This window comes from Mya arenaria, chromosome 5 (genome assembly GCF_026914265.1).
Source record: "Mya arenaria isolate MELC-2E11 chromosome 5, ASM2691426v1".
Taxonomy (NCBI): Eukaryota; Metazoa; Mollusca; class Bivalvia; order Myida; family Myidae; genus Mya; species Mya arenaria.
The window spans coordinates 69,955,371-69,982,832 of record NC_069126.1 but is presented as its reverse complement, the minus strand read 5'-3'; the positions used below and the strand labels follow the sequence as shown (position 1 = coordinate 69,982,832).

Genomic DNA, 27,462 nt, shown 5'->3' with positions numbered 1-27,462 from the left:
AACATTTTTGGTTTGTTTTCCATTTTCTCAGAGTAACTTTCTACCGTCTGCTTAGAAACATTTAACCAAATATCGGACCGTTGCACCGTGTTATTGGCCAAGATGATTGATGGCACTCCAAATTCGCTTTTGTTGAACAGACCAAAATATGTGTAAACAATGCATGGAATAAACAATGATCATAACATGCATTAAGTAGCGACACATATTTGAGAGTACTTGCTTTATGAGAGGGTGCCTTGTATTCGCTGACATTTTCTTTGAACGATGAGCTTATTTTTAAAACTTTGAACACTTCTTCTAACTTTTGAACTCCGTTCAGTTTTGTTAAAGCAGTTAACCCATCAAACGTATCGTGCTTATAGGGATAAATGCCAGACAAGGGTTTGCTTCAGGTGCAGTTGAATCCGTAAGCGATTCAAAGCATCCCACACATACTCCTTTGTGCCTGGAACATGACTAGCCCTAATATATAAGTTTCACTTAAGGCATCCAAGACAAAATGGACAAATGGACACATGGACAAATATCTCTTTATTTCCTTAAAGATTCTAAAACGTCTGAAGTATGGCATGCCATTGGTATAGCACGGTCACATATTTTTAACGAACCAGTTAGAGATTGCATTTCTTTTCTAATGTAATACGCACTTTCACTCAATATTGTCAAGTTCAATACTCAAATATACTAAACTTTCTGGCTGCCTGGTTGTTTTCTCTTCAACTATCGGTACACCTAAATTTGACGTCACTTCATTTAAAGTATTCATGTTTCGAACAAATTACTGTTTTGTTTCGGCCGCCCCCTTCCAAATTATCCATTTACTGAATGAGATCACCTGAACCCAAGCGCTGCCTGATACAATACAAAAAAACCTTCGCGAAACGTTTACAATTCGAGCAGTTAATGCTTGCTCCGAAGGACACAACCTTGTCGGAATACAATTGACTGTTTACAGGAAAACCTAGCACGTGAAAGTCTGACGGAGACACTAGCATTATTCTTATTTTATTTTTTTCAGATAAATTTGCACAACTTGCAATTTTGTCAAAACTTTTGTTCAAAATAATCGCGTCATGAAAATGTATGTATTGTATCGAAGCCAGCGCCGGGTCAATGAAATCATTTCCGCAAGAGTGATGTATTAACCGAATAAAAATATGTTTTGTTTAGATACAGGGCCAGAGGGAACACGACCAAATTGTTGAAAGGTTTAGAATTAAATAAACCAGATAAATACTGCCTACTTAAATTTAAGTGTTATGTTTTTGCATTGGAAATTTCGGTCTCTAAATGGCGTCTGGAATCACTGCCCTCTCCTGGGCCAATATACTGTAAAGAAAGCCCGTATTGAAAACCGTTTGTCAAAAAATCAACCTCCAATGTATAGTCTAAACAAAGAATTGCTAGTTTTAAAACATTAACAGCAAAATGTGCTAAAGTGATTGTTGAATGGCGGCATGCATGTCTCGATTTTCATCGGCCCTTGAACCTGAAACCTCTATCACTGCCCCGAAAGGGGTGGTTGTTTTGGATGTATTTGGTGTTTGCGACGTTAAAATTTGCATTCACGATGGTTGGGGAAGGACTGCAATGTATCTCCACATGCCTTGCCCCACATCGTTAACAGACATGGTAACAATAGCAGGCATACGGGCATTTCTCTTTATTAATGTCAATGCACATCGGGTAGACGAAATCGTTTTAAACATTTGTATTACCGGGGCCATTCGATTACCCTGGAAAGTGTCACGTTCTAACATACAACACCAACACAAACCATTTTTTATTTTTGACCATGATGACGTAGCTTTGGCATGTTGTTACCTGAATTGCTCGTCATATGGAAACCATGCAAAAACCACCTTGGATCGACGGCCCCTCTTTAATGGTATACCTGTATCGGGGCCTTTCATTTTTTAATATATTTTCCTTACACTCGATTGGTTTTGACTCAATTGAGCCATCTAACGATATTGACAAAACAATGTTTACACGGGTATTTCAATTTTATTGATTTGCCGTTTGGATTGTGTCTGAGAAGTGTTGACAGATCATCATTCGCTTACCGATTCATGTCCATGTCACCATCACCAAACGTTGCAACCAGGGAAATGGTTCCACCTTCACCAGACCCCGCCAAGCCAAGCCCAGTATCTATAGAGCTATGCCTATGTTCTGTGGGACAGCATTCAGTAGCTGGGGTGGGGGGCAAAACTTGGGCCTGGGCAAATATGTCTTGAAAATAAATAGCATTGCCCTAAATGTTGTTCTCATCCATTAGCTGGGATATCGGCGTTGCCAGAGCTATCTGCGGCGCCAGGGTTATCTGCGGTGCCAAGGGTGTCTGCGGCGGCTACCTATGTCGCTGCGCTTCATTCCAAACGTTTTTTACTTGTTCTACCCTCCGTTTTATCCCTTTAGGGCGACCTCGACCCGAAATTGTTGACTCACGGGCATTATATTTTGTTTATTTATAATTAAATAACCTCAAATTAATTTCCTAAGATCTTCTTTCCTTTCGATCCACATAGCATGTGTTTTGCAGCAGAAGAGAGATTTCCGATTCATAGACCGGTCTAGTCTCGTTTAAAATTATGTCTTAATATTTTGTAAAATACCGTTCAATCAGTCCGTTATAACTTAAAGATAGCGTCCGAGTATTCCGATTGCTTAGCAACGTAAACAACAATCATTTAAATTAATCTCACGAAAGTAATAAGATTAATTCCTAATAATAATAAATTAACTTATTGTAGCATAATATAGAAAAAAAATGATTTTCAGCCTTTTTTATTTCTTTTTTGAACACAAAATGCATGCTATAAATACGTAACCTCATTTTGCAATGTTGTTTTCGAAGAGAGATAATTTCGTATGAGTGGTTTCACTCGTTTTTACAATATTTTCAAAAATCTGAAATAGAATATTTATGAAAAAGAAAAACAAATCATCCAACAATATTAAAAGGTTTACATTCGTATGTTTTCTATTTAAGTTGCTCGTATAACCAAAGAAACATTAACATTTTACATCGCTGCTACCTTTCTACCAAGTTTCAATCAACTCTTTTTGATAAGTATCTTGACAAGTTTTGCATTATAAAACCGTCACTGACTACCATATTGTCCGCCGAATTTAGAGCAGTATCAACTAAGCTTTACGAGAAAGGATTACAATTATGCAATGAACAAAAAAACTAAAACGATCCTATTGTTTGTGGGTTTTGCACTTTTCAGCAGTATATATGTAAAGTTTGAAGAAAATACTCCAAAGACTTATCGAGTAATACTCCGGTTTATCAATTAACAAGAGGAATTACTCAAATATATTTTACTTGCACTGCACTTCTAATGAAAAAAGATCAATCTGTTAATAAACTTTCAAATTATAACTTTTGAGTTATGCTTCGGTCAAAGAACAAGTATGAACATTTACAACGGACAATAGCCATAGAAAAACGCGTGATATATTGTTTTTAATAGGTGCACTTTTGGCCAACGAGCCATTATATAAATATCACATGGCTATGTGTGACAGTACATATTAACAACTTTACGGAAAAAAAACTGTTATCCGACGAGAAACACATTATACCAAAGTTACCGTAAGTATTTTTCCCATTACACAACTTTCAAGTTTAAGAAATTTATTATGTGATCACTTTTGACACTTAGATTAACGATCTGCTTGGTTTTGCTAGAATTATTTGCGTCGTCTAGGTTTGATAAATCCTCTCTAGAAATCGACACAAGCTGTTAAGTATTAATAATGATTTAATTGTAGCTGATTTTGTGAGTTTTTTTAGAATGGAATTTTACTCAACATTTTACCGAACTATTTTTCATTTGAAAAGCAAAACTAGCCAATCGGAAAAAATAAATAAAAAAAACACCTTTTGCCAGCCGATGTCAGTCAATGTCTATAAGGCATATATAGTTAAATGCATTTAAAATATCTTGTTACAAATTTAAGCGCTCTATCGATACATGTTATCAAACTTTTGTATTAGGGCGAGCTGACATAAACCTACGTATTAAATTATCTTGTTTCACATCATTGCACTTAGCCATTACATTCGTATTCAGTATTTACTTCCTGAAACATTGTGTTAGTTTGTAAATCGAATTCTTGTGAAAGATCAGGCATTTGGTCGTGATATGGAGCTGTTTATTTTATTTGGGATTCTTCTTTGCGGTCAAGGTATTGAATAAATATTTTACTAAACATTTGTATGATATATTATGCCTAGTGAAGATATGAACGATATGTTCAAGCCACATTAACACTGATTTATTTGGACTAGTGTGGGGTCCTTTCTTGAAATACTTTCAGGACCTGTAAACATTATTTCTGTTCGAAAAATTCATGTTACATTTGCCTCTTATCCTATATCCAGTCTATTTATTGCCTGTAAATTTTGTTCTTTCAAAGAAAATTTCGTTCTCATTTCAGCATGTACTTTTAAAGTTTGGAGTTTAACGTTATAGTTAAACTTGTTAAGGAGGTAAACATAGTGGGCCTAACATTGTTTCAAATATGAAGACTATAAATTGAAGGCAAACATATCTTTACCTACTTTTTCCTCTCCAAAACGAAATTGCAATCGGGTTTGTTGGGAATAACCTCAAGATATCTAAAAGAATCTATAATTTATATTTTGATGACTTTGTGAATTTGCTTGTTGAGTCATAATATAAATTTAGAACAATAAAGGGCCAATTGCCAGTTTTTTCCATGATTGTCAATTATTTCAAAAGTTTTCACAAGGAAGCCATTGCTTTTATCGCACCGAAGGAGGGTTTTTATAAATAGGATTTACCATCCGTCTTTCCGGTTTCCATAACAATATACTTTTCAGGTGTGTACATTTTATAAAGATGTCGTGTTGTTTGCAAGACTCAAGCGTCTTACTTAGAGGTCAAGGTCACGCATACAGGTGAACTGTTATAAAGAATGATTCTTAAATGCTTTATTGTGTAGTTGTTCAAAACATGGCTGAAACTCTCATGCAGTGAGGAATGTTAATAGCTTGGCACATTTGATTGGTGAATCAAGACGACGTATCGAGTGCAAGACCTACCACCCTTACTCAAAACTCAAGGTCACAGTTAAGTTTAATCATTTTAGAATACTGCATATATGCATAGAGCGCAGATATGGTCATGTCCGGGCTGTTACTTTGTCATACACTAAAGTAATTGAAGACTACTTGGCACATGTGTTTGGCACATATATACCATAAATGTCTCATGCAAGACCAAAGTCCCTTCCTCGAGAATCTAGGCCACACTAACTGGTTTATCTATATAGAATAACCGGGCTGTAATTTTATTATACACAGCGAGCTTTTAATTTGATAGACACGTGTGTTCAGAACATAAAGAATGCGTGTCGAGTGCAATCTAATGTTCCTTCCTCATACTGCATTAATCATCCTTACTTGACTTTAACAACAATAGGTTCCGGCATATACTTAAACGTAATGATAGCTCTTCACAAATGTAGGCATAGTAGTAATTGCATTATTCATTACATTTGATGACCCATAGGGGACATTATTTACTCACTGACCGTGGAAGCTCTTACTTTGGTAGAGATGTGTTTTAGTTTTAACATATGTTTTAAAAATATTTATAAATACAAGAGGTCAAAGATTATAAAGTAAAAGAACAGAATCAATTTTGGACATGCTCCAAAAATACCACATGTTAAATACCAAGGTAAAATTAAAGTCTGGTTTTCTTATTTACTTTTGCAAACGTTTTCTTAAATTTCATTTTAACGTGGTACTTGTGCTAAATTAAACATATATGTTATGACCTTTTGAAACACAAAATTGCACGACAAAAAGATACTTTCTTTTTTTTTGTTTTAAACTTACACATCGTAATGTCATTAAAATAGATAAGTTTGACTTATAGTAATCATTTATATCTTGTGATGCTGCACACATACATACAAGCCAATTGAGTATTTCAATCCGGAACCTTTTACACAATAAATTCACAGCATGTTTGTTTTTGCTCTGTATTTGAACTCATTGTTGCTTTGCTAATGAAATGAAGATTATCTCCTGTAATTTAACGTTAAGAAGCTATTGCTTCTGTAGGTGGCAATGCATTAAGGATTTGAAAATAACTTAGGCCAAATGTTCACGATGACGAGACGACATATTACGTACTAGACCTGTCAGTCGTCGGCCAAATCTAACAACCAATGGTCATAGGTTAAGATACATTGTGGTTTGGATACAATGTATTTTTATTATAATCCGTATCGTAAAGTGGCAATGTATTATTTGATAAGAATTGTGCACAAATGTTTACCATGATAAGGTCATGCGACGCGTACAAGACCTATTACTGAAGGTCAACTATCAAGGGCACATTCCAAGGCTATTTGGTAAAGAACACTTATATTTTGTTTGCCCCGAATGTAACTCGTCTTAGCGTTAGGGATATTATAATTGCAGAAATGAGTAGACGGTGAATTGTATACAATACCTATGTATATAGATGTAAGGTCAAGGTCAAACTCAATGGTCATAGGTCAAAATGAAATGTATATTGCTTGTCCGGATTGTTTACGTGGCCATGCATTAGGTGATTTCAAAATATTATGGCACATATGTTTACCATGGGAAGACTGCCTTTAATATCCTTTGGGGCTTGCTCGATATATTTGTCATGCGTAGTTGTCAAGTTTTCAACAACATTACATTAAAGGCTTAACAGAAATATTTTTAAAATAGTTTCAAAATTATGACAATGGCGGGCTCGACGGTGTAGGCGTTTCGCCTACAAATATCTATTGTAAATAATCATTGGTTTTACTCTTTTAAACCTGATATGTGCATTGAAAAGCAAAACTGTCCAGCGGATTTGCAAAAGTAAGGCAAAAATAGGAACCATCCTACTATTGCCTTATTACCAAGGAAACACAATAGAAGATATAAAATCTATAACCTCGTGAAACATGAGTATGTTTTATGTTTTGTATTGGCTAAGTCGCCGAAATTTGAACTCTCAGGCTTATTATAGTTGTTTATTTCTGGATTCTTGTATAACATCTAAGCCCGCAAATACATGATACAATCACATGATACGATAATTTAATCTATATAACATATACGAGATACCAGTATCGAGGTATAACGAGACTGGAATAAACCAAACGTTGATGACACATAACAATGCAATCACATTAGAAACGATACATACATAAAACACATACAAAGTACATCACAGGTACAGGTTACAAGTTATATAACTCACGGACGGCAATGACGGACTCTTAGGAGCGTTGGATACGATATATAGGTTTATATGCAATTGTTGTTCTTTATAGTGTCGCATTTATATTTGATGTAATAATCATTTTTTACCAAATGTTTCTCCGTCTCAAACTTTTTTTTAACCAAGGCAAACTTTCTTATTAAGTTCGCTAAAGATTGGACCGGAAATATTGCAACAATATAGCCTTTTTGGTTCAGCTAAGCGACTTGAATTTATCCCATGTGACATAGTTTTATCTTTGTCCAAGATTAAACTCAGGCAAATACTCTTATAAAGGTTCATGAAAATCGTAGATGATATATGCCACTGTTTTTTCACCAATATTTCTCTAATATTTGACTTTTGGGACCTAATTTATGGCACCCTGTGACTTTCAAGGTGTTCACGAAAAACATCAAGGTGAACATTTTGATCACAATCTGAACGAGTCTGACCAAGAATTACCACTATTTGGTTCAGGTCATCAACTGTAAATTATTTCCCCGAGATAAAATGTGTCTAGCATTATGTGACCCAGTTTCTAACTGGTGAAATATTTCACCAAGGAAACCATTCTGATTAAAATTTATAAATATTTGGTAAGACATACTGCTTCTAGTATGTTATGTTTTCAAGAATTTTCTAGGATGTGACTAAGTTTATAACTCCAGGTGATCAAGTTCTAAAAGGCGGAAAAATTTCCTCAAGTGTAAAAAAGTTCGAACATAGTCAGACATTTCCCTATAGTTCTGGGCAAAACAAATTGTACGAACAGGCGGCCAGAGGGGCGGGTGTACAGAAGGACGGACGGACAACAACGAAACAATACATCCTCCCGGAATCTTTATTCAGCGGGACAAATGTGCATGTCGTATTTTACACCAAACGTTCGCTACATATACACATCTAATTTAGCTTTTATCACGACCAAAATAAGCGAGACGATAAACCGATCATACATCACGTTTTTAGATGAAAAAAACGCATATAGTTAATTCAGGGCTGATATTTTTGCCAGTGCAGTGTATCATCATTCCGTAATTTACACAATTCTGCCACATACATCGATGTGCGATTGCAATTTACATTGTAAAAATATGCTTGTATTTGAGGTTGGCTGAAATTGGAATACCGGGATTCTACTCATACATACAGTGTTTCAGTTATTCCAGACCTCTGATTCATAATTTCGTCAGGAGTCTTACGCAGTTAGTTAATTAAACATACTCTTTAAGGTGACACTTTTTTCAATAACAATACATAAATATAACAAACATAACTTTTGAGTAATAAACCTTTAAGTACTTACTTAATAATGCATTTATGGAAAATATTAATTACTGATAACAAGATTGTAACCATGTATTCAACAGCTAAAAACGCAAATATATATTAAATGATTGTTGAGTGCTAAAATATTTACTTGGATCTACTATCGTTTCATAGAGTAGAAATACCGTATTTAGTGCACCTATCTTTAAAATTTAACTCCTTTGTCTTCATAAAGACTATTGTATTCGACTTTTAATCATCATATTAATTGTGGTTAAACTTATTTAAGAGTAAGAGTGCATCTTTAAAGAAACAGTTGTTTTTTTTCATTTGCAGACTGATGCGCAATCGAACATTTGAATGACTTTGTTATTTTAAATTATAGTGCTCAGTTTAACCTTATCGGGAAACGGGACATCTGGAGGTTTCACAGTTCAAGAGAATGCATCCTTGCAACTAACGTGTTCCTCGTCTACCGAAGTTCAGTATGTTAACTATTATAAAAGATATACGAACAAGTCTCCTGATACAATAACTGCAGTAGGCTACGGCTTATCAGGATGTGGCACGGATCCCCTACCGCCTTCATACCTCAGCTGCTCATGTGTCAGTAGGAAGGAATACGTATGTGTCATCAGAACCGTCACCAGACAAATGAATGGGGACGTTTGGTTTTGTCTACCTAGAGGAGGAGATGTAAATGACAACAGTGGGGATAAACCGATCGTCGTAACAAGTATGTTTTATTGTCGTTACAAGTATGTTTGATATTTATATGTATGTATTATCGTAGTATCAACTTTATATTTTAATCGCTATATGCATATTTTATTGTCGTAGCCAAACATTATTATTGCCACTTCAAGCATGTATTATTGTCGTAACAAGTATGAATCATTATCATAACAAGTATGTTATATCGTGGAAGCAAATGTATGTATTATTGTCGTAGCAAGAAGGTATTATTATCGTACCATATCGTCATACAAAGTATTCTTTGTCGTCTTCACACGTACTTTTTATCACCGTTACATGTATGTATTATCGTTGTTACGTTGTTTAAGTTCTTTCGACCAATAACGTTATGCACCATTTATTGAAGCTCGTTGTAGGGGGGGGGGGGGGGGTGTCTCTCAGCCTCAGTGGATAATGCTTACTAAAAGTTTTAGATCTTGATGTAGGCTAATAAGATTGCTCATTTTACATCTTTCTGAAGTTTGCATTTCTATGTTGATATTGTTAAACTCCTTTTGCACATATAAACATCATGACATATATGGCATGCATTTAAACACTTTGTTAAATGGTTCTTACTGGTTTGGGGTAAAAATCGGATAGTTAATAGGACTTCTGTTTAGGCTTGACCTGTTGTGTTCCAACATTTGACCATTAAAGAGTATTATACATGTCTGTGTATACATCGACTGTTTTGAGATAGTACTTTTTATGAATCTTGGAAGAATTTCATGTTCCGATATCAATAGTTTCAACATTTAAAGTGGAGAGAGTGGATCAGCTGCGGACCTATTATATTCGTAAAATGTAAGTTAAGCCGCGTTAAACAGTATATTACACCATCAAGTGCTGCAAAATGATTATTTCCCATAAGTTTCCGTTACGCGAGAATGAATAAACTATACAGTATTTTGTTATGAGAGTGGTCCAACTGGTAGTCCCTATTATCACCATCTCGCTATTGTCAGTGACTGTTTCGATGCTCTTATACTTTGCCCGATATTTGGAGGGTCGTTTTTGACCCAATGGCTGTGCAACCGGAGTCTGTATCTAAATTGGGATTGACGTTGCCGCTCCGGATACTTATATTATTGTCGCTCTCGTTCGGCCTCATTAACGCAACGCCGGCATAACATTTCTACCATCGTTCCTCTTCGCAAAATGAACTGTAATGTTTGTGCAGGCACCATTTTTGCAATAGTTGATGAAAATAAATGTGGGATTTGCTACTTGGCCTTTAGACAGTCGTATATGTCTTTTTACGTCATAGCTGTAGATATTTCCTAAATAACAAGAAAAGTTCTGATAAATCACTTCATTTTAATGTTTTGTATATTTTAATTCTTAAATCACTCCCTAAAAAGCATATTCAACTGTTCAAACATTCTGTTAACACTTTTATATGAAGTCCTGAAATGATATGAAAAGCTGTCATTACCATCTTCTTTTTATTTGATCTTGTCTTTCCCTCAGTGAAATAAAGAGTCATAAAATAAATCTATGTCGTAATAAGACAGCAGTGCTGAACTGAGGCATAAAGTTGCATAAATATTATTGAGAATTCTTTTAAACATTTTATATTTTATGCTGTATTTGTTGTATCCGATCTGCCTTCAAAAATCTAATTTGGTTAATTTCTTTGGAAATAAATTTAACATGAATTCTGTAGACCGATATAGTTTACAACTTGTGTAAAAAACAGTGTTTGTACTGTTAAGTAGAAAACATTGTAAAAGACATAAAAGCGCATTTCATAGCTTTGTCCTTTTCTGAAATTATCTTAAATATACTTGTTTTCATTACTAATTTCACTGTTGTTTACAAACTGATGAAGATCTAGTTACCTTTGTTCGATCATAGTTATAGATTTGCTCTATTATTATAATGTGGATATTTTAAGAAAACAATTCAAAGCAATAATGATTTCTAGAAAGACAATTGATTGATTTGATATCAATCAATGGGGCAGATGAATAAAAGAACGCCATGTTAAAGAATCTGTAGTTCCAGCGTCTATTGTTAATAAAAGTAAATTTATTGTTACGCTTGAGTAAAACATATTAGAAGATAATTATTTTCCCTTGTTTATAATGAAATATACGCAAGGGGGCGTTTTTTAAACACGATAGATTCGTTCGCACATAGATGTGAAGGTATTTAGCTTTTGGGAGCCGATACGTCCGCATCGATTCAGTTGTTTGTTAAACTTAACTAGAAAATGTTTATTGCAAAAGTATGTTTATCAATGAAACTTCATCATATGAATGTTGTCAACTTCTTTTCACCGGTATACAAAGAACATAGCGATGCCATATACACTTAATAATGTACGTATACTTGAATCATGTAAATGTAATGTTTTCTATATAACATTGTTGAGAAGCTTAAGGGGCAGAGGTTTCTGAATTTTCCCCCAAAAGAGGGTTTTATCCCATGTTTTCACGGGTCACGTCTGTAAGCTCCTTTATCTGTCAAGCATGTTGTTACCTAGACATACTTTGCTCATATTGTTGCTTCCCTGAGACTCCAAAAATAATAACTTTTAAATGGTATTGATTTTGTTATTATCTATAGGAGCTTATAGAGTGGTATTCACAGGGAAGAGTAGTTCCCATGATGTATTTTTCTGTTATTAGGCACTGTGTTATATCGAGAAGGAAAACATGTGTAATGTAAACTTTTTCGAAACGACTGGCTTTAAACTTTCATTTATAATTAAGGCGATGGATGATGGTTTTTAAAGCCTACAATTTCTGTTATAATTTTCGTCATGATGCCAAAGCCATCAGACAACAATTAGATGTTGCTGAAAACTGTAACGGCCTTCATCGTTACATTGAGGGACACCTTTATCAAAGACGTCATGTACTCCGCAGATTGAATCTTATTTGTAGAGACGTACAAAACCTTACAATCTTTTGAGCAGTGTTTGTTCACCAGATATAGTTGATGAGGTTCTTCTACGAGTCTGGTTACTATAAGGATACCATTGAGCTGACTCGGCACGCTTTACAATAGTAATTTATCAGGCTGCAGTCATATTTGCCCAATGTTAGAAGTGCTGTTGAATACGATCATCAAATCTAAACAATATATGCCTTATCGCAGAACATATTCGTAACAAGTACATGTTGTAATAGTAGCAAAAAATCTTAACCACTATCTGTCATATGTCTAATCGAATTAACAGCTTTGTATCTTTGTATAACAGTCGTAACAAGTATGATTTATCGTCGTAACATGTGTATTATCTTCATAACAATTAAGTACATCATCGTAACAAGAATAAGTTAATATAATGGTTGTAGTATGTATATTTGTATTAACAAGTCTATCTTATAATTTAACCAAATATGTATTAAATTCGTAACGAGTATTTATTTTCGTCGTAACACGTATGTATTATAAATTTGAGCAGTTATGTAGTTCAGTCGAAACAAGTATCAAAGGGTCGTCACACACACAGGTATTATTTTCGCTACGAGTATGAATTACATTCGTAACAAAAATGAGTAATCGTCGTATCAAGCATATTGCTATACTAATTCCATTAGGTATTATCGACGTACACATTTTTTTATGATCTCCGTATCAAATATGAAAAAGTATTTAGTAGCGTTGTATCATTTATGTACTTTTGCTTTTGTAATAAACGTGATAGATGTTGTTTTTTTTTAATATCTTACTTTCTTAACACTTTTTAGGCTATAATTTATGTACTTATTGTTTAGTATTATCTTGACTAAACACATGGGCATTGTTACAATATTGTTATTTTATTAAAGTTTCATTTCTGTCTCAAGCTAACATTTTGTTTCTACCGTAAACCTTTATTTCCCCATAATTTGTTGATTTATAAATATCAAAATCGTCGTTTTCGAGAAAAGAAGTTCTTTTTTATACAAATTTATATAACAAAACTATGTTGTGCAGAAGAACTTCAATATGTACATTTCTTGAAGAAAAGGATAATTGATTAGATGGAAATTCGAAACTATTTTTAGTTATACATTTACATTGTTTTTCTATACTTTGAACCAAAGATGTAGAATTTCATCTGCACAAGATAAGGGATAACCTCATTCACCGATAGAACCAAAAAAGTGTTTCATTTAATGCCGCACAATGAATTTACGTTTGCCATTGACGAGATTTTTTAATACGTTTCAGAAAAGGTTAAACCATACGCTTATGTATTTGGCTACGTATAACGTCTTTGTTTACAGTCGGTATTACGTCGGTGAGTATGGTGTTCCCGGCGGTCGACTTCGTGTCTGTGATAAAAAACACCGCCCGGGAGTTCCGGTGTGAGACGTCTGCCGGGAACCCACAGGCCACCGTGGAGTGGTACAAGGATCACGGTACACCCGGCAGGGCGGATGACATAGAAATTACTTCCGGGAAAGAGACATACTCGAGAGGTAGTGGTTCTCTGATTGTGACTAGTGGTAAACTGACGTTGACTGTACAGGGGAACGATGATGGCGTGGGCGTGTACTGCAGGGCAGAGAACGGCGGGGACTGGCAATACTCCTTAAGCGTTGTCATAGATGTTCAGTGTAAGTATGTTTTGTTGTACTTGTAGTAACTGTGTTACAAAGCAAAATACTGGTCTTGCATTGCTAAGACAACATCATCGATAAGTGGGTTTACCCCAGTGATGTATTTGGTGTTGAGTATGTATATTATACTAAACAACTGGTACTGCGCCATGTGTTCAATTTGCTGAATGAAATTCAGCATTAAGGACTCGGATTATTAGCAGAAAAAAAAAATCATGTAGTAGTCTGAAAATTGTTATGAAATTGCACGAATGTGCCACAAATGACGTTATGTGCTTCAGTATGGATTACCATTGTTATTTTATTTCTTCTTTAGTTTTAAAACGATTTCTTAATATTAAATACGAGTTTCAACATTTTAAGTGTATTTTTTCTCTAGCAATGAGTAAACACGTACCACGGATTACACAATGGAAGAAGTTATCTCTACAATTTAGGAAAAATACCAGTGGGTTAACTGAATTCTACCTTTTTGTCGTACTGAAATAATTAGGTATTTTTATACCCCTGTAGATAGGGGCTCCCTAAAACCGGCATTCACAAGAAACAATGTGAACCTGACAATGCAGCAAAGGACAAACTTATATGAATATGTGATGTATCTACCACAGATCAGTTAAAAATATAACACAGTTTATACTGTCAGATAACTTTGACATTGCTGCTGCAACTGAAATGTGGAACATTGGTGGATAAAGCATGTTTTAGAGAACTTTTGCCAAGTGTCTGTCAAATCAATCACGCCCCACGCTCTGGTGGAGCGTCATCCTCATATACAAAAAGGTAGTTCTCATTGTTGAATCAAGACACTGACTCTCAAAATTTGATCATATAAACCCCAATTAAGTCGAAACCGGCTTCTCATGAATTCTAGCGACAGTTAATATGCCATCTTCAACACAGCTTAACGGTCTTAAGACAGAAGTATTTCTTCTACAGGTACTTTTCATGGTCGGATATGCAACAGGAGACCCCAACTATATACTATTAGGAGATCCAAACGTACGCGTTGATATTCAAACAGATTGGGATGTGGAAAAATTAATATCACTCTTGAATCATGTTGCATGTAGCAGTATATTAATTTATCAACACATGTCGGTTTTTAAACATTTGATGTTGCCTATACCAGGGATACAGACAGCATCGTATCAAATTCAATTTCTTGTTTCTAGACTTAGTTACAACACGGGTTAAGTGTCAAGATACCATTTTGCTTTTATTTTGATTCCACTGATGCCGAAGAGCTTTTGAAATCTTTCACAAACGAATTATCATCTGAAATTGATATACATGTTTCTCTACAGACCAAAAACATGTCTAGTGTATACACAAGTCATTTAGATGCCAACAGCTTATGACTGGCCATGGTTTATACAGAAATCAATGTCAATATGTTACTCAGACGTGCTAGGGATTTCACTCGACCACAGTTGAAGCATATTGGACGGATCACAAGAGTTTATTTCATATAACCAAGGATTATTTGGAGGTTCGAATGAGACTGTTGTAACCTCCGACAAACAGTATAAAGAAATGTCTAAAGCCTTAAGTGACTTTTTCATCATTCTCCCAATGAATATCTAGTAAAATGACCACACGTTAGTCTGACTGGAATATTAACCATGAAGCGTGTTCAAGCAGGTAGATTTTACGGTGCTGAAATGAATCATACTCAAAGGATCGATATAGGACCCCAAAACAATATCATCAGAAGGCGTTTGGTGACATTTATTGAAATTCTATATTTGAGCATGTTTTACGCGGATGATGCACCACTATTCTTATCTTTTGAACTAACATATACGAGGCTTAAAGTGGTGTTTCCAGTCTCAATGTTGTGTCCTGGATGAATGACAACATGTTATAAAACAAAATACCGACACAAGCAATATTTTAACATCAAAAGGCAATGCCGATCTTTCGACTTTCTCTGTAAATGTTAGAGTTTCTGAAATATGGCTTACCCCATTTGTCATAAATTGTGGATTTAGATTTTAGGATAGAAAATGAGTAGCATGAACACTGGGTTTGTCGATCTGACTTTGGTCATTTGAGATAGACGATACCCCACCATTCAAACCAAGAAATTTCTTGTGACTTCTAGTCGAATCAATATTTATTTGAAAAACTACAGAAAAAACATGACCAAAATCAAGACTCGACTATTGTAACCTGCTGCTGAATGGCAGATGTGATAAACTAATGTCAAATGTTTAAAACACATCATCGTTTGCTATCTGTGGACTACAGAGTACAGTACAATATAGCAATTGACGCTTACGATAAGTTAAAAACATAACTCCATAACACTGGTAGCCATTAGTTCATTTTACGACAAACAAGTCGGACCGCTATGTAGGGGGCTTAAAAAGTAATGAAATTCTCTTCCATGAGAAACAAGGAACTGGTATGTTTTGTACAATTCGTGATTTGTGTATGTTTCTTTTCAGTACTGTTCCATTGTTGCTTTTTGTATGATGTCATTTTAAATGCCTTCTGGTGATTATGAAAAAATATTGCATGTGGCTTAATAGTGGATTTGTTATCGTTTGTATTTAAAATACCGATTCATTCTAATAATGTTTATATGCATGCATATACAAAAGCATGTACAGCACTTGTATAATAATAATAATAATAATAATAATAATAATAATAATAATAATAATAATAATAATAATAATAACAATAATAATAATGATAATGATAATAATAATAATAATAATAATAATAATAATAATAATAATAATAATAATAATAATGAACTATAATAATAATGAAATATAATAATAATAATAATAAAATAATAATAATAATAATAATAATAATAATAATAATAATGATAATGATAACAATAACAATATAATTAGTATTAGAATTATGATAATAATAGTTTAATGATAATAATAATAATAATAATAATAATAATAATAATAATAATAATAATAATAATAATAATAATAATAATCATATTAATAATAATAGTTTATCATAATAATGATAATAATAATTATAAAAGTAGGGATGATAATAATGCTAATGATACTATTACTAGATGCAATATGGTAACCAAAATGTTTAGTATACGGTATCGGAACAGAATGTGTCTTTTTAAATGGTGAATATATGTTTATACATTTCGAAACGCTTTAATTCCTAACCTGAAGCCATTTTCGCATAACTATTTCAATCGTTAATCGTGAAGAACTTAAAAAGTATCCGTTCAATCTATGTTACATATTTTACTGTAGTCTTATTTAACTACATGTATGTGTTCATGTCATAAACTGGAATGGTAATAAAAAAATGACTTCCGTTACAATCTAAGTTCAGAGTTTCTATAAAAATCATATGAAAATTGCTCATAACGTAAAACGTGTCCACACGATTTTATTTTAGTCTCCTGTTACACGAAACATAAGCATGTATGTCGAGAATAAACACGCAAATGCACATTGATACTAGTTGAAATATGATATTTATTTAACGTCATATTAGTGAACAATTTACTCTCTATAATATGTCCAATTGTCATTGATATATAAGCAGTACATACATTTACTTCATTAACAACATACGTATCTTTATATAAATTGCTTTAAAAGAGTTCCACATGTGGAAATGTTATCCGCAAGTTTCTTTTGGTATTTTGAATGAAAACATGATTCCGTCGCCTATTTCGCTGTAAATATCATGAACGTCAACTATCTTTTTCTAGACGGTATATTTATGACAATATTGTATTGTAACATAAACTAGAAAGTAACCACATACTTTTAAAAATGTATCCACATAGTATCCAACAAAAGGTCCGATATAACAGCCATAGTGCGGGTATTAATCGGACATTAATATGTATCGTTGAGCCGTTGTTAGTCTTTTTAAAAGCTGAAGTATTCTCATTATGTTAATTTCTATTCCTGTAGTTGGACCTCAAGTAAATCTTCCTGGGGACCATCCCATATTGGAGGACAGAGGTTTGAATTACTCTTGTTCGTACACCCCTGGAAACCCTTCTCAAACATCATTTGTCTGGACGAGATCAGTAGACAACAAGCAATGGAACAGCAGGTTTGTCAATATCAGCTCTGTGCAGAGATCTGACGATGGTATATATACGTGTACCGCCACGAATCGGATGACGCCTTCTGGATCTAACGAACAGATTGGAAAACACAACGGAACTTTGCACCTAAATGTTTTGTGTATGTTACATTTTCGCAAATCTTAAAAAGTATTTTATCATACATATATATTTTGTTCGGTCGTTGAAGCTTAGCTCTTGGTTGTTGTTTTTTTTGCGATAATTACTTCAACCGCTATATACAGATATATCTGAGGAAAAGGAAAAAAATAGAAACCATCATTTTTCCTTTAACATTTTAACAAAACTTGCTTTTTAATCTGTAAACTTATTATTTGTCTGCAGTATTTTCTATCGATTCCCCCTGCTTTTGTATCGAACTCCTTTCTTCCTTTTCATATCGCGTTTAGCTTCAATATGATTTTATACACTATGTGCACTTAATTTATTATCACAGGCAAAATGCATGCATTTTCCAGATGAATCATTCGTAAGCAGCTTCACAATTGCTGGTAACAGCGGAACTGATATCGTGACAAAATCAGAGTTCAGCAAAGCGACGTTAATCTGCACCGTGGATAGCAATCCTCCAGCGTCTATCAATATTCGAAAAGACGGTAAAACGAGGAGATCCGTCGATAATTCAAAACTGCTTGAGTATACCGTTGAAAACCTAACATGCTGGGATGCTGGACTTTACAAATGCAATAGCAGCAATAAGTATAATAATGCCATCCCTTCGAAGAAGGACTTAAAGTTGTTTGTTAGATGTAAGTTAAGAACAACTTTATATGATGAAATAACCAGCTGCTTACTTGACAGACTATACAATGCATACAATATTATTAGTATACTTGAAAGACTATACAATACAAACAATATTATTAGTAATGCTCATTGGATAGGTACTGTGAGCTATAACAATGGTAAAAAAATAAACAAAATTGTGCGTTGACGAAAGTAGAAATTAAACATCTTTATTTTTAGGTTCACCGAGGCGTCCGCCTGGCGAGGATATCAAGTTTAACTTCACTGCTCGACAACATGAACATGCAACACTTGAGTATACTGTGTTTGCGTATCCAGTCCCGAAGCCGTCACAGTTTGTCTGGAAAAAATGCAAGACAACGTGTGCTAATTTACCAATTATGCCCAGGAAATATGAAATTAAAACAACGGAGTTGTCGAGTAATTTGACCGTACTGGATATTGGAATGGATGATTACGGCGTATACAGTATTTCAATTAACAATGACATTGGTGAGGAATTAGTCGAAGAGCTGTATCTTCAACCAGCTGGTAAGCTCTTGACTGATATTCTGCAATTAAGTTAGTATTGTTTGGTTTCATTTACAACTTTCTCAACAAATATAATTCCTTACAGTCAAATCAAATGTTTTCCAAACTCGAGATTCCCCTATAACATAGCCACTCAATACTACCGGGTATTATATAGGAGTTGCATTCGCCACGCCACGTTGCGTCCAATCGCGGCCCATTCACGTCGAAAAATAGTAGTAAATTCCGTTAAAATTGTGAAAATTGCAGTGAAACTACTGTGCCCAAATGTTGTATTAATTCCATTTGTGATAAATTTATTCCTTTGTCAAGCGAGTTTGATTAAATTAACAAATACTAAGAAAGTAGTTTATTTGTAAATAAATCAAGGTAAGATGCCAATTTTCAAACAATTTTGAAAAAAAATAGTGTCACGCTACAGCATTAAACCCAAATGCAAAAATCTTCTCTCGCCATACTCTGCGCTTATGCTGGATCCCGTCGTGACAAAATCACGAACTGTAGAAACCTAGAAGCCGTTGATATGATAGCCAAGATATGCCTTACCTTTGTTTCTCAAAATTGCAAAAGTGAAAAAAGGAAGATAAAAACATACGAAAAAAACTAATCTGAAGGTAAAAACCCTCAAACTCAGGGCGAAAATACGATGCGGCTTTTCGCCATAGAGTTGGTGAAAATAAGCTTGAAATGGGCAACAACACGAGAAAGGCTTTTATCATTTCCGACATTTTGCCTTCCGATCGGAATCACGGTATCATGGCACATTATAATGGAACATCTCCAAAGCTGTTCATCTATGTACCCTTTCACGTTTACCATGTCAGTCAATGCGCATATTATACACTGTAAGTTCCTACAAAATAGCAAAACGAAAACGATGATTTTCTTTCGAGACAAAAACATACAAAAACAATATCATATTTTATCGGTAGAGCAAAAGTTATGTATGATATATGAAAGAAATGTATACAATAGTTAGCGTGGCAAACTAATATAAATTAGTGTGAGGTCACGACAAATAGGTGTCTGTGTTTGCATATTAGTATATTTTCCTTCGTCTACCATTTAAGTCGATAATCGAGTATTCACTACAAGAGAAATGTTTTAAAACGGACATGGGTATTGTTTCCACCACACCAGTCCTCCTACGTTTTTTAGTGCAAGGGAAAAACCTCATTTCTTTGCCGGAGTGAAAGGGTAATATTTTTGGGAACCACTGAACCATTAAATGGGAACCAGAAAAGTTTGTCATGCATTGCTTATATAGGGCGTGCGCAGGCTGGTAAGCAAAAAAAACTGTTCATGTCTTAGAATGGGTTTAACCTCCGTTAACGAATGTAAATCAATCCGAGGTACATACACATTAGATCAGCACTTTCAATCTTAGGATACTTTTAGTTATGCGTTCAAAATAGTTCTATATTTGATAGAAAAGTATGCTGCATTACTGTTCAATACAGTATGTAGCGAAGTGTTTTTGTCATTTAATCTATAAATTGCTAATGACAAATTAACATTTCTTTGCTGAAACTAAATATTTATGGAATAAGCTTTAAATATATAAATCCGCATTTCACGCTTCAATTAACTTCAAGAAGAATTTAAGTGATAATTGGACGCCATTTTCTTTTTTTCGAAGTAGAGCAATCTGATAAATTCTTGGAAAGAAGCGTGTAATTGTGATGCATGGACTTTATTTTTAGCTGTAATATTTGTGCTTGACCACTATCAACTTCATGTTTTATCGATATTCGTGGCCAACCGAAAACCTAATAGCAGGATTCGGGTTTTTCCTATTTTATTTTGTTCCAATAACCACTACAATATCGTATTCGCAATGATATTTTTTTTTTACATTCGAAGATAATTCGAATGGAAATAGTTTCCAAGAATTGTTCGATATTGAAAAATGATAATATATTGAAGTGGAAAGAAGCCTCCGACATCCGTCACCCCACACGCTTCTAACACAATACATATGTCAGCATTTCAACATTATATTCACATACTTTTCCTTAAGAATACACAGTATAATTCAATAGATTGATCATTTGATGCTTGCTGTCACCAGTTAAACGGGTTGAGCACCGATTTCCTACGTTTATTTAGAATAATTAGCGGCTATAAATGTTTACTTGATCAGTAGTTGAAATAATTGTTCAAGTGATACTGCCAATTTGAAAAGTCTGATAAATCTGCACTATCACCCATAACAAACAAATACAATGCAGTACTTAGTATGTACTGTCTGAACCTGTATGGCACAGTGCTGTATTTATAAAAGGATTATATCAATTAGCGAAAACTATTTAAAATAAAAGAACTTGGTCAGTTGCGCACTCAAATAGCATAGACTTAGGTAACATATACATGTTTTATTGTTATGTATCTCGTTGAAATACATCTAAATTATTTTGTTTAATCACTTAATGATCTCGTCAAAGCAACTTACTAACGCGCCTTTTGTATTGTAAATAAGGGCATTATTGATTGTATTTGTGCGGTTGTGAAATTAATAAAAAAAACTCCCTGCGGCTAAACCTACACATGATAAACAGTTGACTTAAAGAGAAAGACCAACTTCCCATTCCGGCCGCCGGTTCTCAGGTTTCCCCACAACAAAATAAAACACTCTTGTGCATAATCAAGTGAGTAAGCATAAGTCAATGTTTCTGTTCCACAATCGTTGCAAAAACAAAGATAATTTTAAACAAAATGGTTTAAAGTTGCATTTAGAGGGTTCAGGTGGTTTAAGCAATTATTCACAAATGTTGCCATATTGCAAATAAATAATATATATATATAAATATATTACTTTATTTATATAATTTACAATAGAACACATATGAAATAAATTATCAACATAACTTTATATAATCAATCATGAAACTAGACTTGATTGATAGTGATTGAGATTAAAACATCTATTTCAATTGTCCAATTTGCTAATAATTATAAATTAAAAAGGGCAGGAATACAATAAATTGATTACTACGCCGCCATTTCTTAAATGCAGATGTTAAGGGTCGAACGTGATAGTAAAACAATAGCGGATAATAATTGGATGGGTTTTTTTTTTTTTTTTAAAGTTTGGGTATTCAGTCATCCATCACTGTCATAGACCAGTCTAATTTGCTTAAAGACAAGTTGTTTTCCAGGTAATGAGTGTAGACCATTCAGAGTATGCGATAAATTTTGAGGCATGGGTGGGGTGAATAATAATCTATCATTCTGTTAATTGTTGTGTGAATTTTTGAGGAAGTTTTATTAACGTATAACAAAGACGAACGGTTTAAAAATATATTTGAACATATATTACATTGAATTTATATACGAGCAATTGTTTTCGTCTGTTTTTTTCCTTTGTAAGCAAATAATCGAACATTCAGCTTAAAAGTTCAAAGATATCTTTATTCAAACCGATGCAACCTTTTTTAAATTTCATTTTATATTTTTTCTCGGGGGGGGGGGGATGTTTGTTTAAAAATGACGTCATTGGTTTTGTTCAAGGGAGAGTTAGTGTATGTTCCAGCTACAATGGAACTCAAAAGTAGTTCAAACAGTTGTAATGTTCAAATTGAAATATGCACTGTTTTTTTTTTTTCACTGATAAAACTCTAAGGGCATGAAAGAAATTGAAAAAAAAACTGTAATAAAGCAACGTGAATACCGACGATAATGATATTAAGTGAAAATGACAATAATTCTATATTTATTTTAACCTTATCTTTATATTTACCTTACCATCAATATTAGATATAAAATGAATAGAACATTTAAATCCATCTATTTCCTACTACCACTCCAGTGCATTGCTTTAGTCAAACTAAAATTGACAACACCATAACTATCTTTCCAGTAACATCATTCTTAACATTCACATTAAGAAAGAAAAACATGTATTTTATTATTCATTTCAGGACAACCAGAATTACCAACGGAGTTTCATGTCATTGATGAGTATCTAAGTGAAACACAAGCAATAGTTATATGGACTCCTGGATTTAATAACGGTCTTCACCAAACCTTTCATTTGTCGTATACAAAATTCAATGAACTCACATCTTTTACAACTGTGAATATTTCTCATAACGAAGTCGAAGAAAAAATGAACTATACCTTAAACAAATTGACGCCTGGAACCCAGTATTATGTGGAACTTTTTGCTTCAAATGCAGAAGGGAATTCCATGAAAGTCAACGTAACATTTACAACATTGGTGCACCAAACAAGTAAGTAGTTTAACTCTCTATTTCATCGACAAATTTATTAGTTTCCACAAAATGTACTTGCTACTGTTAATGTTGCTGCTACAGCTATCAATAGCTTTACAACTTCTACTTTTATTGCTAGTACTGCTACTACTTTTACTACTCCTACTCCTACTCCTCCTACTCCTACTCCTCCTACTATTACTACTTCTACTACTACTGCTACTACTTCTACTACTACCACCTATCAATTGTATAATACAGCTATCACCACCACTACTACCACCACCACCACCACCACCATCACCACCACCACCACCACCACTACCACTACCACTTCTACTACTACTACTATTTCATGTGACGTTTAGCTGAGCGCATGTCATACGCGATTGTGTGCTTAGATCTTCTGAATATTCCGGAGTGTAAGCAACCGATTTGTACATCAAATATACGCAATGTCATAACATATGTTCAGTCTTTTATGAAACACAGATGAGATCTTAACACAATATCTCCAAAAAGTTCATAAGAGTATCTGATTATACGTAAACGAAAGTATGTTGACATTTACTATTTATATCTCGTGAAATAATAACTATACTTCTGAAACCATTCATTGTAATCTATTACAAAAATAAAACTTTGTGGATGTTCTCAGGCACGCTTATCATTTTGAGGTGACCTCATTTAATCAATTGTCGTATCTGCATGACAATGTTTTCTAGTGTAAGATATAATACATTTTGTCCTAGACTTTCATTGATCAATATTTACAGGGTTACACTTTAATTTAAATGTTGAGAACATGTTGATTTTTTATGGTTTAATTTACAAAGACTATATGTTAACTTCACAACAGTTAAAAGACCGTTTCATTCATTATGTGCTTTATTTATCTCTGTAGTCAACATGACTACCTATCTTGCTTATCAGCAGATAACTTACACAGTCTTTTCGTCAAAGGTTTTTGTAAGAAGGCCCTACACGGATCGTCATGTTTATCATTTTATAACTTACACTAAAATAATTATTTCATTGGCTTAAAAAACTGATCCGTTAGTGATTAATTAATTTATTAAATAATTCACAACCTAAGATGTGAAAAATTCCGGACCCCAACTTACTTTTCCGTAAGAATTCAATATCAATGGAATTGAATGAATCATCTACACATTATCGTTTTAGAAACCCAGTCTTTTAGACCAATATATATAGATACACTGTAGTTATAATAAAGTTTATAATAAAGCCTTTTCGCTAGCATAACATGATAATGCGTCATGCTTATCATATGAACTCACATAATATGAACCACATAATTATTTCATTCATTTAACCAAACTTATCCGTGCGTGATTTGAATAATTTATTATATATCTAACAACCTAACAAACAATTGCATCAGGTACTTTTTCTGTATCACAATGTACATATCGGTTGGATTACAATATCATTTGTATACTACATCTACCTTTTCTGAATTTAATATCACATGCCGTGTTCAGGCATTTCAACTTTAAACAATGGCATTTAAGAAACATCTTCTCACCGAACGAACCTTTTTACTTTCAGACTTTAAAATTATCACAAATATGGTTATATGCCTTTAATAATTATAAATTCCATCAACTTTTTAAATATCATACTGAAAAACATATCGGCAATAGTTTACTTTTATTTACATAGGCTATAACCTCGGTGAACATTGTTTTATCTCTATTCTTATTACGTTAATTCTCATTTCATTAGGAACTTTTATATCACGTATGTTATGTTATGTACAGGTTAACATTGACCTCTTTTTCCAATGCGATTTGTTTGGCAATTCGTACAATGACATGACAACTTGAGAAATAAAAGCTGCCATTTTTATTTTTTAAATAAAAATATAAGATGGTGTTAGTTCCACTATTAACATCACACTGAACATAAGTCGGTATTGTTGAACGTTAATGCAACCTTCGTTTACGTTTTTTACATGCTAACTTGACCAATTAATGTGTTTATATGACTAATTATAATACATTACAATATCTAAGTTTGCATCTAACCACGATTTTTGGCAAATCTTCCTATTTCATCTTTATCTTGTTTCTCAATCTTCGAATTTCGTAACTTAAAATCCTTATTCTTTATTTAATTTTCAATTAAGATATTTATAATTCCTTACATGTTTGAACATGGTTTAGCCAAAAATGTATTTTTTGAGGGTCTCCATCAAAACATCAGCAATGATCTGATTGCCTTTAACATTCAAAACTTTAGAATTTTGCCGCATTAAATTTTCCCCTAAAATAGCAACAGAAATGTCATCTTTAGGCAAGAAAAAAGCAATAAACCGTCACTAAATTTTTTCCCGTTATCCAAATCGACGTTAGTATTTCTCGTTCGATGTTAACTCCCACACCTGTGTAATTTTCAAATCAACCCGAACCACACCTTTCGTCACGTGGTCCGAATCTTCGTAAGCACTTCACGTTCGTAGTGTTACTCCTTGTCGTTGTGCAACCAATTTCGTAGTGTTTATCCTTTTTAAGGCACCACAATTATCGTGTGAAGTAACCATTGCGGAATCTAAAGAGTTCAACTCAACTCAATTCAACCTTGGACACAACGACACTTTTTCAAATTTCCATGTTAATCCAGTGATTAAAACATACATAGTTTTATCAAGACTACCAGACGCGATCTGGTTAAGTCAATTTTGTCTAACTCCTTATCCATCTCAAACCACCTGCAAAATCCCTCCATGTATACGAAAATGACATGTTCAAAAGAAGCTAATTATTTCATAAATGTAACAATAACGTTTTCGTTTTGTTACAATGCCAATGACGTGACAAAATAATTCCGACAAAATTATTGATAAATGTTTTTTAATTAATTTTTGTTATTGTAGTTTGACGTTGTGTGACGTTGTGGTCCTCGTTGTGGGATTCTGATCTTCAATGCACCAAACAAGCTCAGTGTTAACTATCTGACTGCTTGGCTAGTTATTGCAGTTTCTGTTGTATTATTGATAAAAATATCGAATTCATAACTACATACACGTTTTCATTTTATTTTCCATGAACGCACAGATGCAGTTGCTCTAATCGGAGGATCAATCGGAGGTATCATTTTTGCAGTTTTGATAATTGGAGGCGTTATATTAGTCGTTAAGAAATTCAGAAAAGTCGGTAAGTGTTACGTTTTGACTGATAGTTGATACTACTTTTTTGGCTAGTTTGAATTAGTTTATGTGTCAATGACTTTAAAAAATACATTAATTACCACTGCATCGCCACAAATAGCTTTTGTGAAATAGCATGCATTATTTCTGTATGTATTCTTAAAACTCAATTATTCATATACACAGGAAAAAAAATGTAAATAATAAATACTTTGGATTTAACGTTGATGTAGGTCCCACAAATTTAACAGTACTAAACCATCAAAACAAATTAAAAATCCAAATATGATACCATTGTGCATTTAATACAAATTATGGCTTATACATATTAGAATTTATTCAACTGAAAAAAATCCTGTTGAGGTTGTGCATGTAATCACAATTAAGATAATATTTTAGCAGTTACTTGCTGTGATGCATAGCTTTCTTATACAACGGTACTCAATATATGCAACTACTTTAAACACTAAGGCAGATAACATTTTTTGCCACATAATGGACATTATATTCCTTTATTATAACATACAAATTCTGACTAAGGTTTTGCATGTAATCACAGGTAAGTCAAAATTTAAGCAAAAACATCATATATTGCATTAAAACATTAGACATGTCATGAACAATATTTTATAGTGTATATAAATCAAATTATGGCCCTTTTGTTAACAACTAAGGATTTCTGGTGAAGGTTTTGCATGTTAGCACAAAGGTTAATATCTTAGTAACTATGTGTTGTATTGATTTGATATACAATGTTACTCAACCATCAAACATACTTAAAGAGCCAAGTCTTTATTGCATATAATCTGATTGTTGCATAATAGTTTGCACATGGTTCCTTACT

The 27,462-nt window shown here is 33.5% G+C and overlaps 1 protein-coding gene across 2 annotated transcripts in view; it reads left to right on the top strand.

Annotated features, from left to right (window-relative positions):
* The first annotated feature begins 4,064 nt into the window (after positions 1-4,064).
* Positions 4,065-27,462, top strand: part of LOC128234054 (contactin-5-like) — a 32,595-nt gene continuing 9,197 nt past the window's right edge. The window contains exons 1-8 of one of the 2 annotated variants that reach the window (XM_052948018.1): positions 4,065-4,203; positions 8,935-9,285; positions 13,511-13,843; positions 17,776-18,054; positions 18,413-18,703; positions 18,921-19,232; positions 23,153-23,464; positions 26,527-26,559. In XM_052948018.1, the coding sequence (XP_052803978.1) occupies positions 4,161-4,203; positions 8,935-9,285; positions 13,511-13,843; positions 17,776-18,054; positions 18,413-18,703; positions 18,921-19,232; positions 23,153-23,464; positions 26,527-26,559 (1,954 nt within the window). In that variant the 5' untranslated portion in view covers positions 4,065-4,160. Of the gene's footprint in view, positions 4,204-8,934; positions 9,286-13,510; positions 13,844-17,775; positions 18,055-18,412; positions 18,704-18,920; positions 19,233-23,152; positions 23,465-26,526; positions 26,626-27,462 lie in introns of both variants that reach the window. The other variant, XM_052948017.1, reaches the window with a different exon arrangement.